General features: G+C 37.2%; 1 protein-coding gene across 5 annotated transcripts in view; it reads left to right on the plus strand.

Annotated features, from left to right (window-relative positions):
* LOC131137800 (glucoside xylosyltransferase 1-like) overlaps positions 1 to 18,758 on the plus strand; it is a 51,189-nt gene that overhangs the window by 4,407 nt on the left and 28,024 nt on the right. For 2 of the 5 annotated variants that reach the window (XR_009131977.1, XR_009131976.1), the window contains exons 5-8: positions 49 to 300; positions 2,120 to 2,243; positions 2,322 to 2,494; positions 7,583 to 7,967. Coding sequence is in view for 3 of the 5 variants with exons in the window: in XM_058086115.1 (XP_057942098.1) it covers positions 49 to 300; positions 2,120 to 2,243; positions 2,322 to 2,494; positions 7,583 to 7,738 (705 nt within the window). In the remaining 2 variants the exon portion in view is untranslated. Of the gene's footprint in view, positions 1 to 48; positions 301 to 2,119; positions 2,244 to 2,321; positions 2,495 to 7,582; positions 10,677 to 18,758 lie in introns of those variants that run through there. The other 3 variants (XM_058086115.1, XM_058086116.1, XM_058086117.1) reach the window with 2 other exon arrangements.

Consider the following 18,758-nt stretch of genomic DNA (forward strand, 5'->3'; position numbering starts at 1 on the left):
TGTGCAGAATTAATGCTAAAAACTGAAACCTTTGCTTTATTGTCCTAGTTGATCCTGAAGGAGGTGGACTCCTTGTTGTACGTGGACACGGATGTTCTCTTTCTGCAGCCAGTGGAGGACATTTGGGCCCTCCTTGCTGAGTTCAATGCCAGCCAGCTGGCCGCCATGGCTCCAGAGCACGAGGAACCGCGTATCGGGTGGTATAATCGCTTCGCTCGCCACCCTTACTACGGCCAGACTGGTGTCAACTCGGGGGTGATGCTCATGAACATGACACGCCTCAGGGAAACTTTTTTTAAGGTAGGTCGGATTTGGTCAGGGGTCGGCAACCCGCGGCTCTTCAGCTGCTTTGTTGTGGCTAATGGGACACACCAATTGTTATGTTATGTTATATTATTGTTATGAATGTTGTTACGCCCAAGAATTATGTTACAGATTAGTGACACCTTACCACGTGGCAGCAGCTAGCCGGCTAACGACTAGCTTCAGCACACTCTGGCTCACAGAAATGGATAGAAAACCACAAAACGATGAAAAAAAAAATTAAAAAATGCATTGTTTTCATACAATATAGGGCGTATTTACATTGGTATATGTTTGTTAGCTAAATTAAGGTTGTACTTATGTGGATCACCGCTTTTGTCTTGTCATTTTCCCATCTAAAATCTGCTTTAACGTCTTTAATATTTGGAGTGGTGAAGTGAATGAGGTATGAAATTAAAATTAGTCATTCTTTATAAGGTAGAATTTCAAATGAAAAAAAATTGGTAACATTGTTACATTACATGCATTCATTACTTGCATTATTTTTTATTTATTTGACCTTTTTAGATCTTAGACCACACAGAAAATACAAAGTTCATGTCTCACATAAGGATGGTAATGGTAATGGTTTTATTTCATTTGAACATGCATCAGATTACAATTGATAATCAGAACATAATCAGTTCCCAGTTCCACATGTCCAAAAGGACGAGGAAGAAGCAAAGCTTATTAAATCCTACCCCTCCATCTGGTACTTTTACAATCAGTAACTGTTACATTTGTTCACTTCCTGCTTTCCTATTTTATTTTATTTTATTTTATTTTATTTTATTTTATTTTATTTTATTTTATTTTATTTTATTTTATTTTATTTTATTTTATTTTAGTTTAGTTTAGTTTAGTTTAGTTTAGTTTAGTTTAGTTTAGTTTAGTTTAGTTTATGTCACGTACCGAAGTACGAGGTGATATGACCATACAATGACATAATGGGTACCATAGTAAGTGTCAATATAGACCTAATTTATTTTTATTTTTATTTTTATTTTTATTTTTATTTTTATTTTTATTTTTATTTTTATTTTTATTTTTATTTTTATTTTTATTTTTATTTTTATTTTTATTTTTATTTTTATTTTTATTTTTATTTTTATTTTTATTTTTATTTTTATTTTTATTTTTATTTTTATTTTTATTTTTATTTTTATTTTTATTTTTATTTTTATTTTTATTTTAATTTTAATTTTAATTTTTATTTTTATTTTTATTTTTATTTTTATTTTTTATTTTTTTTTTATTTTTATTTTTATTTTTATTTTTATTTTTATTTTTATTTTTATTTTTATTTTTATTTTTATTTTTATTTTTATTTTTATTTTTATTTTTATTTTTATTTTTATTTTTATTTTTATTTTTATTTTTATTTTTATTTTTATTTTTATTTTCATTTTCATTTTCATTTTCATTTTCATTTTCATTTTCATTTTTATTTTTATTTTTCGAGCTATATGCTACGAGCCGCAGCTGTCTCATGGGCCTCTGTACTGATCCTTTAAGCCTGTGCGTTAGCAATGTGGTGCAAACAAAGAATAATATGAGCGTAAACGTGACTATAAGGGTCCTGTTTCATGTCTTTGGGACTCGAACAACGGTTAAAACAATATTCTGCCATAATATTGTTATCTTACATCGCAGAAATTGACTCGTGGCAGTCGAGTCTACAAGCAGTTAACCTAACGGATTTTGAGGACTAGCTGCAATACCAAGGTTCACCACTTGATGCCGCTATTGTCATTCCTGATGTTGTTGGCGGTGTTGCTTGTGCCTTTTCTAAACATTTGCTGATGTCTTCTTCTAGAATGACATAACAGACGTTGCACTCAAGTGGAGTGAAATGCTGATGCCGCTTCTTCAAAAGTACAAACTCAACATCACTTGGGGGGACCAGGACCTTCTTAATATCATATTTCATCATAACCCGGGTGTGTGTGCATATACATTTTACGGTACTATTCCCAGTGACTGCTTGGTAAAGTTAAGTACTTCGTGTGTGGTTGCAGAAAGCCTTTATGTGTTCCCGTGCCAGTGGAACTACCGCCCGGACCACTGCGTATACGGCAGCAACTGTCAGCGGGCAGAGGAAGTGGGCGTGTTTATTCTTCATGGTAACAGGGGGGTGTACCACAACGAAAAGCAGCCATCTTTTAAAGCCGTCTACCAGGCCATCCAACAGGTATGAGCCACCTGAGGGCGTATCTTGGTCGTCCGTGAGCCCCACGTCATATTTCAGGGAAGCCAACCTCCGCCATCATTAGCCAGCTCTCTATCCCCCTCCCGGCCGCCCTCGGGGGTCTCCTTCGATCGCGTGTGCTGATTCCTGCACACTGGTCAACATGAAGGAAAGCGGGGGCGCTTCATTAGCTGGTCTCCATCCATTACTGCCACAGGCTCCGGTTGGCGGCCGTCAGGGCGGGGCCAGCGTGCTCGGCCATTAAGTAAACAAGTGGGCTTCGGGATGGAGCGCTCCCCTCTCATCTTTCCTCCGCATCCCTCCTCATCCCTCCTCATCCCTCTCTCTGACAGGGAAAACGTGCAAGACACAAGGCAGGCATATGCTAAAGTATCAGTAATACCACATACAAGTACACCGTATACACTAAAGTATCAGTAATACCACATAAAAGCACACCATATAGACTAAAGTATCAGTGATACCACATACAAGTACACTGTATAGACTAAAGTATCAGTAATAGCACATAAAAGTACACCGTATAGACTAAAGTATCAGTAATATGACATAAAAGTACACCATATAGACTAAAGTATCAGTAATATGACATACAAGTACACCATATAGGCTAAAGTATCAGTAATACCACATAAAAGTACACCATATAGACTAAAGTATCAGTAATATGACATACAAGTACACCATATAGACTAAAGTATCAGTAATATGACATAAAAGTACACCATATAGACTAAAGTATCAGTAATATGACATACAAGTACACCATATAGGCTAAAGTATCAGTAATACCACATAAAAGTACACCATATAGACTAAAGTATCAGTAATACCACATAGAAGTACACTGTATAGACTAAAGTATCAGTAATATCACATGCAAGTACACCGCATACACTAAAGTATCAGTAATATGACATAAAAGTACACCGTATAGACTAAAGTATCAGTAATACCACATAAAAGTACACCGTATAGACTAAAGTATCAGTAATACGACATACAAGTACACCGTATAGACTAAAGTATCAGTAATATGACATACAAGTACACCGTATACACTAAAGTATCAGTAATGCCACATAAAAGTACACCATATAGACTAAAGTATCAGTAATATGACATACAAGTACACCATATAGACTAAAGTATCAGTAATACCACATACAAGTACACCATATAGACTAAAGTATCAGTAATACCACATAAAAGTACACCGCATAGACTAAAGTATCGGTAATATGACATACAAGTGCACCGTATAGACTAAAGTATCAGTAATACCACATAAAAGTACACGGTATACACTAAAGTATCAGTAATATGACATACAAGTACACCGTATAGACTAAAGTATCAGTAATATGACATAAAAGTACAGTAGTACTGTAATACGACATACAAGTACACCATATAGACTAAAGTATCAGTAATACCACATACAAGTACACTGTATAGACTAAAGTATCAGTAATATGACATACAAGTACACCGTATAGACTAAAGTATCAGTAATACCACATAAAAGTACACCGTATAGACTAAAGTATCAGTAATATGACATACAAGTACACTGTATAGACTAAAGTATCAGTAATACCACATAAAAGTACACCGTATAGACTAAAGTATCAGTAATATGACATGCAAGTACACCGTATAGACTAAAGTATCAGTAATATGACATAAAAGTACACTGTATAGACTAAAGTATCAGTAATACCACATAAAAGTACACCGTATAGACTAAAATATGAGTAATACCTCATAAAAGTACACTGTATAGACTAAAGTATCAGTAATACTTAACATAATACAAAACTATGAATATTCCACACATCATCACTAATGTGATTAATCGTGATTAGTTAAAAAATGATCATCAGCCACTACGAGACAAAACTGCCGAGACTTGAGTCGCAAGCTGTTTTATTGGCGCCCCCATTCCTATTGCTTACGCTTCCGATCTGTTCCCACCCCATCCTCGGAGCGTCGGATCGGAACGCCTCCAGGAGGCCATTCTGAAAGAAACTTTTCTTTTTCCTTATCCGACCCGAGTCTCCCGTCGGCCTCACGCAGCTTTGCAATAAAGGACGCCACCGTTAGCCCAAAAGTGCAGTAAAATCTTTACTGCTGATGCTACTTAGAGAGGACCACTCACTCCCATTAAAATCAATGCAGGGGTTATTAATGCTGCTTTACAGCCTGCGCCACTCTATCAAACATCATAAAGGAGTAAGCTAACGCCTGCACAAACCGGAGTCAAATACGGGTGCCATAAAAGTAATATTGCGGCCTACTTGCGATAGAGCAGTAAAAGTGTTGTCGTCCAATAAGAACGTCAACATATATGGAGTACTAGTTGGCAGCTGTCATTACGACTGCTTTGCTAGGACCTTTTTTCCTTGCAATTGGAAAGAAAAGTGGACATTCTCTCCCACTGGGGCTCATCATACAGACAATGACTGCACTTCTGACTGCAGTGGTGGTGGTGGTGGTGGTGAACACGACCCCCCCATCGCTCATAATAACACCATTTCAAGTGTGATTGAAGTATTATTGAAGAGACGAGAGTGGTGACACAATTGGTTCATTTGGAGCTCTTCATACATACAAATGTGTATATATATATGATATGTGATGTGATATACGATATATATATCACTATATTGACAGTTACTATAGTACCCATTATGTCATTGGATGCTCATATCCCCTCGTACTTCGGTACGTGACAAAAAAAAACAAAAAAAACCCATTAAAAAAATATATATGACAATAGATTGTCCTTGAACCTAAATAAAAGTAAATGTTTGCTAACAGCAGAAAGGACACGCACCAGCAAATACAAATAGACAGTGTAGACATTGAAAGGGTGAAGGAAATAAAATAAAATAAAATAAAATAAAATAAAATAAAATAAAATAAAATAAAATAAAATAAAATAAAATAAAATAAAATAAAATAAAATAAAATAAAATAAAATAAAATAAAATAAAATAAAATAAAATAAAATAAAATAAAATAAAATAAAATAAAATAAAATAAAATAAAATAAAATAAAATAAAATAAAATAAAATAAAATAAAATAAAATAAAATAAAATAAAAATAAATAAAATAAAATAAAACTATATTAGGAAAGCAGGAAGTGAACAAATGTAACAGTTACTGATTGTAAAAGTACCAGATGGAGGGGTAGGATTTAATAAGCTTTGCTTCTTCCTACTCCTTTTGGACATGTGGAACTGGGAACTGATTATGGGATGCATTCAATTGTAATCTGATGCATGTTCAAATGAAATAAAACCATTACCATTACCATTTCTGTGTCAGGTGCCTTGGGACTTTCGGCCACCGTATTTACAGCCAATAATGTCCATCGCGAATATTGTTTTCGCTGCAAACGCTAACATTTTGTGTATGGCGATGATGCTCACCACATCTCTGAAGCTGTCGTGAAGCTGGTCTTCGGCAAAGATGTAAAATTCAACAGGCTTTTTGCTGAACAGGACGGCAGACTTCAGCATGGTGAGCGTCTCCTCCAGCCTGGGCCCACAGGCCACCACGGCGAGGTGACTGCTCTCATCATCACACTTCTTGCTCTTGGAGTCTGTCCTGTCTCTTAACAGCCGACACACAATAAGACCAACATAATCAGTTGTTATTATATTGGTAATGGTAATGGTTTTATTTCATTTGAACATGCATCAGATTACAATTGAGTGCATCCCATAATCAGTTCCCAGTTCCACATGTCCAAAAGGAGTAGGAAGAAGCAAAGCTTATTAAATCCTACCCCTCCATCTGGTACTTTTACAATCAGTAACTGTTACATTTGTTCACCTCCTGCTTTCCTAATATAGTTGAATTTTTTTTCATTTTAAATTTTTTAATTTAATTTATATTTTTATTTATTTTTATTTTTAAAAGTAAAGTTTTTTATTTTTATTTTTCACTTTTACAATATTTTTTTAATTTATTTTTTACATTTTTTTTTTTTGTCACATAACGAAGTACTCGGTGATATGAGCATCCAATGCCATAATGTGTACCATAATAAGTGTCAATATAGTGATATATATAGCACATCATGACTGGTTCAAGACTCTTCATCCTTGTATTTTGGCATTATGATTTTATTTTATTTTATTTTATTTTATTTTATTTTATTTTATTTTATTTTATTTTATTTTATTTTATTTTATTTTATTTTATTTTATTTTATTTTATTTTATTTTATTTTATTTTATTTTATTTTATTTTATTTTATTTTATTTTATTTTATTTTATTTCCTTCACCCTTTCAATGTTGTATTTGCTGGTGTGTGTCCTTTCTGTTTTATTCCATTTTAATTTTAATTTTTTAAATTAATTTATTTATTTGTTTTTTATTTTATTTTTGTTACGTACTGAAGTACGAGGTGATATGACCATCCAATGACATAATGGGTACCATAGTAAGTGTCAATATATTTTATTTTATTTTATTTTATTTTATTTGTAGGTAATTGGTTATTTTTAGCCTTATGCATTATTTTAGCTGTTTGAAGATGAACTATATCAGCAAGTTGAAGTATTTGTGATTTTAGAAATAAGGAGTTAGTATGTTCTCTGTAGGCGGCATTATGAATTATCCTTACTGACCTTTTTTGCAGTACATTTAGCGAGTGAAGACTGCTTTTATAGTTATTAGCCCATATTTCCACACAATAAGTAAGATATGGTAGAACCAGAGAGCAATAAAGAGTGTGGAGTGATTTCTGATTAAGAACAAATTTTGCTTCTCCTATTATTGTATTATATTGTAGTGATATTGTATTTTAATGCATTTTTTACTCAATTCTTTATTTTTTCTCTACTGTAAAGCGTCTTTGAGTACTCTGAAAGGCCTTTACAAATAAAATGTATTATTATTGTTTAGATACAGTAAACAAGGGCATATTTCAGACCCTTGTGATTAATCATGATTAATCAGTTAAAAATCTGATTAATGGTGATTAAAATCTGTAATCATTTGACAGGCCTAATTGTAACACAATATGTCACATGTTCACCTTCCCATCAACAGTTCTCCTTCGGCGACAACATGGAGAGCTCACTGCTTCAGCCTCTGGAAGCGTCCCTGCAGACCAGCAGCCATTCCTACTGCGGACGGGTGAGCCGGCTGTTCACCAAGCGGCTGAAACAAAGTATATCATCACTCAAGTTTCGGGCTCAGCCGTAGCTCCAGAACTCTCCCCTTCTCTCTTCAATTGCACGTGCAAAAACACGTTTCCTTATTTCCTGTCGCAACAATAACAAATTATTGCACATAAATGATATTATAGTCCCTGGACCAGATCCCGTGTTGCTCCTCCTCCACCAGAGGGACCCACCTGAAGCATCGACACCCTCAGGTGATGCTTCACTCCTCTTCCTGGCTCCACCATCACTGGAACGCTTTGTGAAATCAGGTATTCTAAATGGTTCCGCTGACTCCTGACGGGGTTTTTAACTCCACGAAAACTACGCCAACGCTGTCCTGATTGAGTCTCATTCTCCTTGTTTCATCTTTGTATCTGAAACAAGACAAAACCAAGCACCTGGGGGTGTTTGTGCTCTACTCGGAGACAATATACTCACCTGAAATTTATCATTTGCTCTTTTCTTCTTTTGAGTATGTATCGTAGAACATTTACTTTTCAAACATGACATTTGTTAAAGACATATTAAACACCTAATAATCACAATTACGGCCCGGGTGCCACATGCGGCCCACCAAGCGTTTGAATCCGGCCCGCCAGTTGCTTATTATTATTATTATTTATTATACGGGCGCCAGGCACCGACATTTTGTTGGCAATTTCACTGCTGTGTTATTGTGCAATGACAATAAAGGACGTCTATCCAGCCAGCCACCTCTTACATGATTAGAGCTCACTACACATGAAACATGAAATAACACCCCTATAGTCACTGTGGCACTCGCATCATCCAATATAGTAGACACAATAACTGAAAATAAGACATAGAAATCCTGTTTACCACCTTCAAAATGCACCTTTTAACATGATTAGAGCCCTCTAGACATGAAATAACACCCCTATAGTCACCTTTACACTCATATTACCCAATATAGTAGACATAATAAGGGAAAATAAGACATAGAAATCCTGTTTACCACCTTCAAAATACACCTTTTAACATAATTAGAGTACACTAGACATGAAATAACACCCCTATAGTCACTTTTACACTCCTATTAGAGACTTTTACCCAGCCATGAGAAAAAACACATTCAGTATAAGACATAGAAAACCTGTTTACCACCTTCTAAATATGCTTTTGAAGATTTTTAGAGCCCTCTAGACATGAAATAACACCCCTATAGTCACTGTGGCACTCGCATCATCCAATATAGTAGACATAATAACTGAAAATAAGACATATAAATCCTGTTTACCACCTTCAAAATACACCTTTTAACATGATTAGAGTCCACTAGACATGAAATAACACCCCTATAGTCACTTTTACACTCCTATTAGAGACTGTTACCCAGACATGAGAAAAAACACATTCAGTATAAGACATGGAAAACCTGTTTACCACCTTCTAAATATGCTTTTGAAGATTTTTAGAGCCCTCTAGACATGAAATAACACCCCTATAGTCACCGTGGCACTCGCATCATCCAATATAGTAGACATAATAACTGAAAATAAGACATATAAATCCTGTTTACCACCTTCAAAATACACCTTTTAACATGATTAGAGTCCACTAGACATGAACTAACACCCCTATAGTCACTTTTACACTCCTATTAGACGCAATTACCCAGACATAAGAAAAAAGACATTCAGCATAAGACATAGAAAACCTGTTTACCACCTTCTAAATATGTTTTTTAACATTTTTAGAGTCCTCTAGACATGGAATAACACCCCTATAGTCACCTTTACACTCCTATTACCCAATATAGTAGACATAATAACTGAAAAATAAGACATAGAAATCCTGTCTGCCACCTTCAAAATACACCTTTTAACATGATTAGAGTCCACTAGACATGAACTAACACCCCTATAGTCACTTTTACACTCCTATTAGACGCAATTACCCAGACATAAGAAAAAAGACATTCAGTATAAGACATAGAAAACCTGTTTACCACCTTCTAAATATGTTTTTTAACATTTTTAGAGTCCTCTAGACATGGAATAACACCCCTATAGTCACATTTACACTCCTATTAGCCAATAGAGTAGACATAATAATGTGGGCAAATTGGGTAACCTTGTAACAGATGAGCACTTGTTCCATATTTCATCATCTTGGTTGCTCCATATGGAACCGGATCAAGAAGTGTTTGCCAAGGTTCCCTCTCATCATTGTCAGAGTCTGTTGTTGTTAGGTAGTCCTGGCAGCGCCAATATCGCCATCAAACATGCCGGGTTCCCTCTCATCATTGTCGGAGTCTGTCGTTGTTAGGTAGTCGGTGGTCACTGGGGGCAATGCCCTTATTTGGTTAATCCTTCTAGAATGCTAGCAAGCTCTCAATGCATTTGGATTGTTCCATTCCAACGTTGAATCTGCTGTTTTTCCAACCACAAAAAAAATCTTTTCTGATGATTTCTTGTACTTCAGGCTCAGTTGAGCTCAGAAATTTCCATTATCCCCCCCCAGATTTGTTACTCCTTCCATGCACATTTTATTATGAAAAGACAATCTAAATGCAAATGAATAAGTTTGCTTTGCCATGTTTCTGTGGGTCTTTGTGGTTAAATGATTAGCAGTGCTTGGCTGCCACAAGCGCTAATGAGACTTTTTCTGGTGTTTCTGGTGAAATGCATTTTTGGCTTATTCCATATTGTCGTCATAAAACAGGTGTGCTACTCACAATGTAAGAATTTTGTTCATTTTCTTTGGAAAGTACACCAACGGTTGGCGACTCCATTGGTATGAATGTGAGTGTGAATGGTTGTTTGTCTAGATGTGCCTCACAATCGGTGGCTCACAATCACGATGCCTGGATTAGCCTGCTGCTGTGTTTAATCTAACTGTCAGGAGCAAATAACGAGGCAATCAGAGGCGTTCATGTGATTGGTTAAGATTACACTAAACACTGGGGCTGCACGGCGCAGACCTTACAGCTAGGAGACCAGGGTTCAATTCCACCCTCGGCCATCTCTGTGTGGAGTTTGCATGTTCTCCCCGGGTTTTCTCCGGGTACTCCAGTTTCCTCCCACATTCCAAAAAAAACATGCTAGATTAATTAGCGACTCCAAATTGTCCATAGGTATGAATGTGAGTGTGAATGGTTGTTTGTCTATATGTGCCCTGTGATTGGCTGGCCACCAGTCCAGGATGTACCCCGCCTCTTGCCCGAAGACAGTTGGGCTAGTCTCCAGCACCCTTCGCGACCCTCGTGAGGATAAGCGGTAGAAAATGTATGAATGAATGAACACATGTAGATATGATCAGGTGGCAGGTGGCTCACAATCACGATGCCTGGATTAGCCTGCTGCTGTGTTTAATCTAACTGTCAGGAGCAGATGACAAGGCAGTGGGAGGCGTTCATGTGATTGGTTAAGATTACACTAAACACTGGGGCTGCACGGCGGTCGTGTGGCTAGTCTAGAGGCGGGGTACACCCTGGACTGGTGGCCAGCCAATCACAGGGCACATATAGACAAACAACCATTCACACTCACATTCATACCATATGCATAGCAGCTACACTGAAAGCTTTCTAGATCTTCCAGAATCTGCACCTATTCAGCTGTATTTCTTTTACATTTCCAAAATGGTTTTAGTCCACCCACGGCTCGCTTTCGGTTATGCGCACTCCACTGTGATTGGTCACATTCCCAAGCATTCCCGAAGACTTCAGGACTACTGCCGAAACTCACTTTTCTGGGTTAGGAGCTTCTTGTAGCTAATAAGCTACAAGAGCTGTTGTGCCAACAAGTTGCCAGGAAGAGCATCTGATGTCGAGGCCCGGGTTAACAATGACCTCCATCAGTGGCGTTCACCTGCAGTGTGCCGGTGCATAGCCAATCACAGGGCACATATAGACAAACAACCATTCACACTCACATTCATACCTATGGACAATTTGGAGTCGCTAATTAACCTAGCATGTTTTTTTTTGGAATGTGGGAGGAAACCGGAGTACCCGGAAAAAAACCCACGCGTGCACGGGGAGAACATGCAAACTCCACACAGAGATGGCTGAGGGTGGAATTGAACCCGGGTCTCCTAGCTGTCTGGTCTGCGCGCTAACCACACGACCGCCGTGCCGCCTTATGTAACGTAATATCCATGAAAATAGCTAAAATGCTAACATGTTAACATTAGCTTGTTAATAACACTAGCATACTAACTGTTAGCATGTTAACACTCTATGTAAGTTTGGGGGAGGAAACCGGGGAGAACATGCAAACTCCACAAGGAGATCGCCGAGGGTGGAATTGAACCCGGGTCTCCTAGCTGTCTGGTCTGCGCGCTAACCACACGACCGCTGTGCAGCCTTATGTAAGGTAATACCCATGAAAATAGCTAAAATGCTAACATGCTTGTTAATAACATAAGCATACTAATGGTTAGCATGTTAACATTCTATGTAAGTTTATACTTTAAAAATAGCAACAAAGTGAACTTTAATGTTAATCGCTGTTAGCATGCTAGTGTTTAATTTGTTAATTTTTTCATGTAAATTGAGGGAAATTGAGCAAAGTTGGCCATCGGGTAGGGGTGATGGAAAAAAATCGGTATCGGTATCGGCCTGAAAAAACCCATATCGGTCGATTCTTAGTATTTTTAATAAGTACAGAGCAGCGTGAAAAAAAGCAGGTGATTATCTTGGTGAAATGAATGAAATCTGTGCTTATTTGCGTCGCTATTTGGCATATTGATAAAGCCTGGCGGACTTGGCCTTTTATTTTCATAAGCTGTATTAATATTTCTCTCCAGGCTTTTCACATCTCTCCAAATCACAGCCTTTATTCCTCCTTGGCCAAGTGATGGGGGTGTTATTGCTCTGGCTGTCAGTCTCATTACGTCGTCATATCGGAGTCATATTTGCTGGTGAAATGAAAAAAAAAAAAAAAAAGCACCTCTAACGGACGTGCGTGTTCTCGCTTTGACGGGTGAATATGAATAGACAGGTTGAATGACATGATGATATCTGTGCGTAGCGCCACCGTCTCGGGGCAACCGAGAACGTATCTCGTCCATCCAAGATCCTCATTGCTCTCCACCGCATTCATTGTGCTCCTTTAATATTTCTCTTTCATTCATTGCACATAAAGAGATTTTCTGAGGTCTAGCTGATGGGATAATGGCGGCGTAATAAAGTGCACGGTGGAGTTTGTTTAGCAGCACGAGTGCTCCCTACTAGGAATATTTACATACAATCCAGACGTGCCTTCTATTATAATCATGTTCTCTTTGACCCGTAATGTTTCTCCTAATGGTAATGGTAATGGTAATGGTTTTATTTCATTTGAACATGCATCAGATTCCAATTGAATGCATCCCATAATCAGTTCCCAGTTCCACATGTCCAAAAGGAGTAGGAAGAAGCAAAGCTTATTAAATCCTACCCCTCCATCTGGTACTTTTACAATCAGTAACTCTTACATTTGTTCACTTCCTGCTTTCCTAATATAGTTTTAAGTTTTTTTTGTTGTTATTTTATTTTATTTAAATAAAATATTTATTTTTATTTATTTTTATTTTTCCAATTTGTCATTCTATTAGAGCCTTGTAGAAGTGAAATAACACCCCTATAGTCACCTTTACACTCCTATTTTTTTTTTTTTTTACTGGAGGCCAACATTCAACGTTTACTACTTCAAATTTGTCGTTATATATTTTTCCACTAATATTAAGCTATGCCGGCGAGTGGTTAGCGCACAGGCCTCACAGCGAGGAGACCCGAGTTCAATTCCACCCACTGGCATCTCTGTGTGGAGTTGGCATGTTATATCTGTTATATATCAGCCAATGTTAATAAATGGAATATTTTGGTAATTATAGCATACAAAACCTGTACGGTTTGTAACATTATTAGAGCCTTGTAGATGTGAAATAACACCCCTATAGTCACCTTTACACTCCTATTTTTTTTTTTTTACTGGAGGCCAACGTTCACCGGCGACTTATGCCTAGTGACCACAATAATACTTCAAATTTGTCGTTCTATATTTTTCCCACTAATATTAAGCTAGGCCAGCGAGAGCCTTGTAGACATGAAATAACACCCCTATAGTCACCTTTACACTCCTATTTTTTTTGTTTACGTCACATGGGACGTCACTACGGGATCACCGGATGTAATGTAATGTACAACCCAGCGCTAGCATAGCAAAATAATTAGCCTCTTTACCGTGCCTACAAATTCTGTTACTAATTTTAGGCTAGGTTCAATTCCACCCACGGGCATCTCTGTGTGGAGTTGGCATTTGTTCACTTCCTGCTTTTGTAATATAGTTTTAATAAATAAATTTAATAATAACAATAAATAATAATACTTTAATTTAAATAACTAATAATTAATTTAAATTAATGTAATTAATACAGTTAATAATATATATATTTTTAATTATTTTTTTTGTCCGAAGTACGAGGTGATATGACCATCCAATGACATAATGGGTACCATAGTAACTGTCAATATAGTTTAGTCAGTATAGTTTTACAATCAGTAACTGTTACATTTGTTCACTTCCTGCTTTCCTAATTTATTTTTATTTTTATTTTTATTTTTATTTTTATTTTTATTTTTATTTTTATTTTTATTTTTATTTTTATTTTTATTTTTATTTTTATTTTTATTTTTATTTTTATTTTTATTTTTATTTTTAGTCACATACCGAAGTAAGAGGTGATATGACCATATAATGACATAATGGGTACCATAGTAAGTGTCAATATAGTTTAGTCAGTATACATAGTTTTACAATCAGTAACTGTTACATTTGTTCACTTCCTGCTTTCCTAATTTATTTTTATTTTTTTTAAATTTTTGACTTGTTAACAGTTAACAGTGCGTGTCCTTTCTGCTGTTAGCAAACAGCATGATTTTAGTTTTATTTACTAGGTTCAAGGACAATCTATTATTATCAAAGCATCTTTTTAGCTGGTGCGTGTCCTTTCTGCTTTCTGCAATGGCAGGCTTTGCTGTGTGAAAGGTTCATACATCCTGTTTCCATGTGCCTCTGGTCTTCCCCCACCGATCCGCTAAAGAGTTTCTCATCTACGAGCCCACTGAAACATCTCACTTGTGTGGTAAACACCGGCATAGAATTAGTCCTTTCCTCCCAAATGCTAATGCTGGGTTCATAGCGCGGCCTACGATTGAAGGCACAGTAGTGATATTTTTCAAAGAAACAGCGAGTGCTTGACTGTTACACAATGCCGTTCGGATAAATGCGCCTTTTTGTCACATATTCCCAAATGTGGTGGCAAGAACGCGGTGACAGAAATCCCACAATTCCACCCAAACACAAACAGTGGGCGGAGTTTTGGCCAGGTACACCATCCTGTGGAAGGCTGCCGTTATGTAGGACACCCAACCAGAGGGTAAAATCAGCTTCCTCATGGGGTGGGTGGTTGGGGCGGGCGGGTGGGTGTCGAGGTGCCATATCTTCAAACAAACAGGTGCAATCATCCAAGGGGTTTGCGTCGGGAAGAAGACTTTAGATGTCGGTATACATTCCGTGTCTCATGACAGAATAAAAGCAACTATTCTTGAAAGGGGGTTGGGGGGGGTGCAAGAACTGTGGCAGGAGTGGGCGGCTCCACTGGGGTTGATGCGGGTGGAAAAGTGGTAAACAAGACGTAAATCATGCCACCAGCTTGCAGAGGTATACTTTTATGTTCATCTCTCCGTGTCGTCGGGAATAGAAGCAGATGAAAGGCACCTCCACGGGGACACGCAAGACAAATCCTGGGAAGATTATTGTTTGGAGGAAAACTGAATTTTATAACTACAGAACTACGATTATCGTTCCACTGCTCCGCAAAGGGGACTTGAACTGTTTGGACCGTTTACAATCTGTAGAAGGTACCCACTCAATCGGCGATCCCACTTCTCACACCATTTGTTGGAGAAGACCCACAACATCTATTCCAGAGATCCTAAAGCTTCACTCAGGGTTTCCAGGGTTTCCCAACTTGCTGCCAATGCACTTTTCTGGTGAAATAAACACGGGAAACCTCACACACACGCATTAGGGGCCTGAGAAGCACCCAAAAATGACATAAAATGCAGTGTTTGAATTTGGTCATTTTTGACAAAAAACGTATGTCGTTTTTTTTTCATTTTTTTCAACTTGCTGCCAATGCACTTTTCTGGTGAAAAAAACACGGGAAACCTCACACACATGCATTAGGGGCCTGAGAAGCACCCAAAAACGACATAAAATGCAGTGTTGGATTTTGATGATTTTTGACAAAAAACGTAAGGGGTTAGTATGTCGTTTTTTTTCATTTTTTTCAACTTGCTGCTAATGCACTTTTCTGGTGAAATAAACACGGGAAACCTCACACACACTTATTAGGGGCCTGAGAAGCACCCAAAAATGACATAAAATGCAGTGTTTGAATTTGGTCATTTTTGACAAAAAACGTATGTCGTTTTTTTTTCATTTTTTTCAACTTGCTGCCAATGCACTTTTCTGGTGAAAAAAACACGGGAAACCTCACACACATGCATTAGGGGCCTGAGAAGCACCCAAAAACGACATAAAATGCAGTGTTGGATTTTGATGATTTTTGACAAAAAACGTAAGGGGTTAGTATGTCGTTTTTTTTCATTTTTTTCAACTTGCTGCTAATGCACTTTTCTGGTGAAATAAACACGGGAAACCTCACACACACTTATTAGGGGCCTGAGAAGCACCCAAAAATGACATAAAATGCAGTGTTTGAATTTGGTCATTTTTGACAAAAAACGTATGTCGTTTTTTTTTCATTTTTTTCAACTTGCTGCCAATGCACTTTTCTGGTGAAAAAAACACGGGAAACCTCACACACATGCATTAGGGGCCTGAGAAGCACCCAAAAACGACATAAAATGCAGTGTTGGATTTTGATGATTTTTGACAAAAAACGTAAGGGGTTAGTATGTCGTTTTTTTTCATTTTTTTCAACTTGCTGCTAATGCACTTTTCTGGTGAAATAAACACGGGAAACCTCACACACACTTATTAGGGGCCTGAGAAGCACCCAAAAATGACATAAAATGCAGTGTTTGAATTTGGTCATTTTTGACAAAAAACGTAAGGGGTTAGTATGTCGTTTTTTTCATTTTTTTCAACTTGCTGCTAATGCACTTTTCTGGTGAAAAAAACACGGGAAACCTCACACACACTCATTAGGGGCCCCAGAAGCACCCAAAAACGACATAAAATGCTGCGTTGAAATTTGATGATTTTTGACAAAAAACGTAAGGGGTTAGTATGTCGTTTTTTTTTCATTTTTTTCAACTTGCTGCCAATGCACTTTTCTGGTGAAATAAACACGGGAAACCTCACACACACGCATTAGGGGCCTGAGAAGCACCCAAAAATGACATAAAATGCAGTGTTGGAATTTGGTCATTTTTGATAAAAAACGTAAGGGGTTAGTATGTCGTTTTTTTTTTTTCATTTTTTTCAACTTGCTGCTAATGCACTTTTCTGGTGAAAAAAACACGGGAAACCTCACACACATGCATTAGGGGCCCCAGAAGCACCCCAAAACGACAAAAAATGCAGTGTTTGAATTTGGTCATTTTTGACAAAAAACGTAAGGGGTTAGTATGTCGTTTTTTTCATTTTTTTCAACTTGCTGCTAATGCACTTTTCTGGTGAAAAAAACACGGGAAACCTCACACACACTCATTAGGGGCCCCAGAAGCACCCAAAAACGACATAAAATGCAGTGTTGGAATTTGATGATTTTTGACAAAAAACGTAAGGGGTTAGTATGTCGTTTTTTTTCATTTTTTTCTACTTGCTGCCAATGCACTTTTCTGGTGAAAAAAAACACGGGAAACCTCACACACATGCATTATGGGCCTGAGAAGCACCCAAAAATGACATAAAATGCAGTGTTGGAATTTGGTCATTTTTGACAAAAAACGTAAGGGGTTAGTATGTCGTTTTTTTTTTCATTTTTTTCAACTTGCTGCCAATGCACTTTTCTGGTGAAAAAAAACACGAGAAACCTCACACACATGCATTAGGGGCCTGAGAAGCACCCAAAAATGACATAAAATGCAGTGTTTGAATATGGTCATTTTTGACAAAAAACGTAAGGGGTTAGTATGTCATTTTTTTCATTTTTTTCAACTTGCTGCTAATGCACTTTTCTGGTGAAAAAAACACGGGAAACCTTACACACACTCATTAGGGGCCCCAGAAGCACCCAAAAACGACATAAAATGCTGCGTTGAAATTTGATGATTTTTGACAAAAAACGTAAGGGGTTAGTATGTCGTTTTTTTTCAGTTTTTTCAACTTGCTGCCAATGCACTTTTCTGGTGAAATAAACACGGGAAACCTCACACACACGCATTAGGGGCCTGAGAAGCACCCAAAAATGACATAAAATGCAGTGTTGGAATTTGGTCATTTTTGACAAAAAACGTAAGGGGTTAGTATGTCGTTTTTTTTTTTTCATTTTTTTCAACTTGCTGCTAATGCACTTTTCTGGTGAAAAAAACACGGGAAACCTCACACACATGCATTAGGGGCCCCAGAAGCACCCCAAAACGACAAAAATGCAGTGTTTGAATTTGGTCATTTTTGACAAAAAACGTAAGGGGTTAGTATGTTGTTTTTTTTTCATTTTTTTCAACTTGCTGCTAATGCACTTTTCTGGTGAAAAAAACACGGGAAACCTCACACACACTCATTAGGGGCCCCAGAAGCACCCAAAAACGACATAAAATGCAGTGTTGGAATTTGATGATTTTTGACAAAAAACGTAAGGGGTTAGTATGTCGTTTTTTTTTCATTTTTTTCTACTTGCTGCCAATGCACTTTTCTGGTGAAAAAAAACACGGGAAACCTCACACACATGCATTATGGGCCTGAGAAGCACCCCAAAATGACATAAAATGCAGTGTTGGAATTTGGTCAATTTTGACAAAAAACGTAAGGGGTTAATATGTCGTTTTTTCCATTTTTTTCAACTTGCTGCTAATGCACTTTTCTGGTGAAAAAAACACGGGAAACCTCACACACACTCATTAGGGGCCTGAGAAGCAC

The sequence above is a fragment of the Doryrhamphus excisus genome, chromosome 11, assembly GCF_030265055.1.
Source record: "Doryrhamphus excisus isolate RoL2022-K1 chromosome 11, RoL_Dexc_1.0, whole genome shotgun sequence".
NCBI lineage: Eukaryota > Metazoa > Chordata > Actinopteri > Syngnathiformes > Syngnathidae > Doryrhamphus > Doryrhamphus excisus.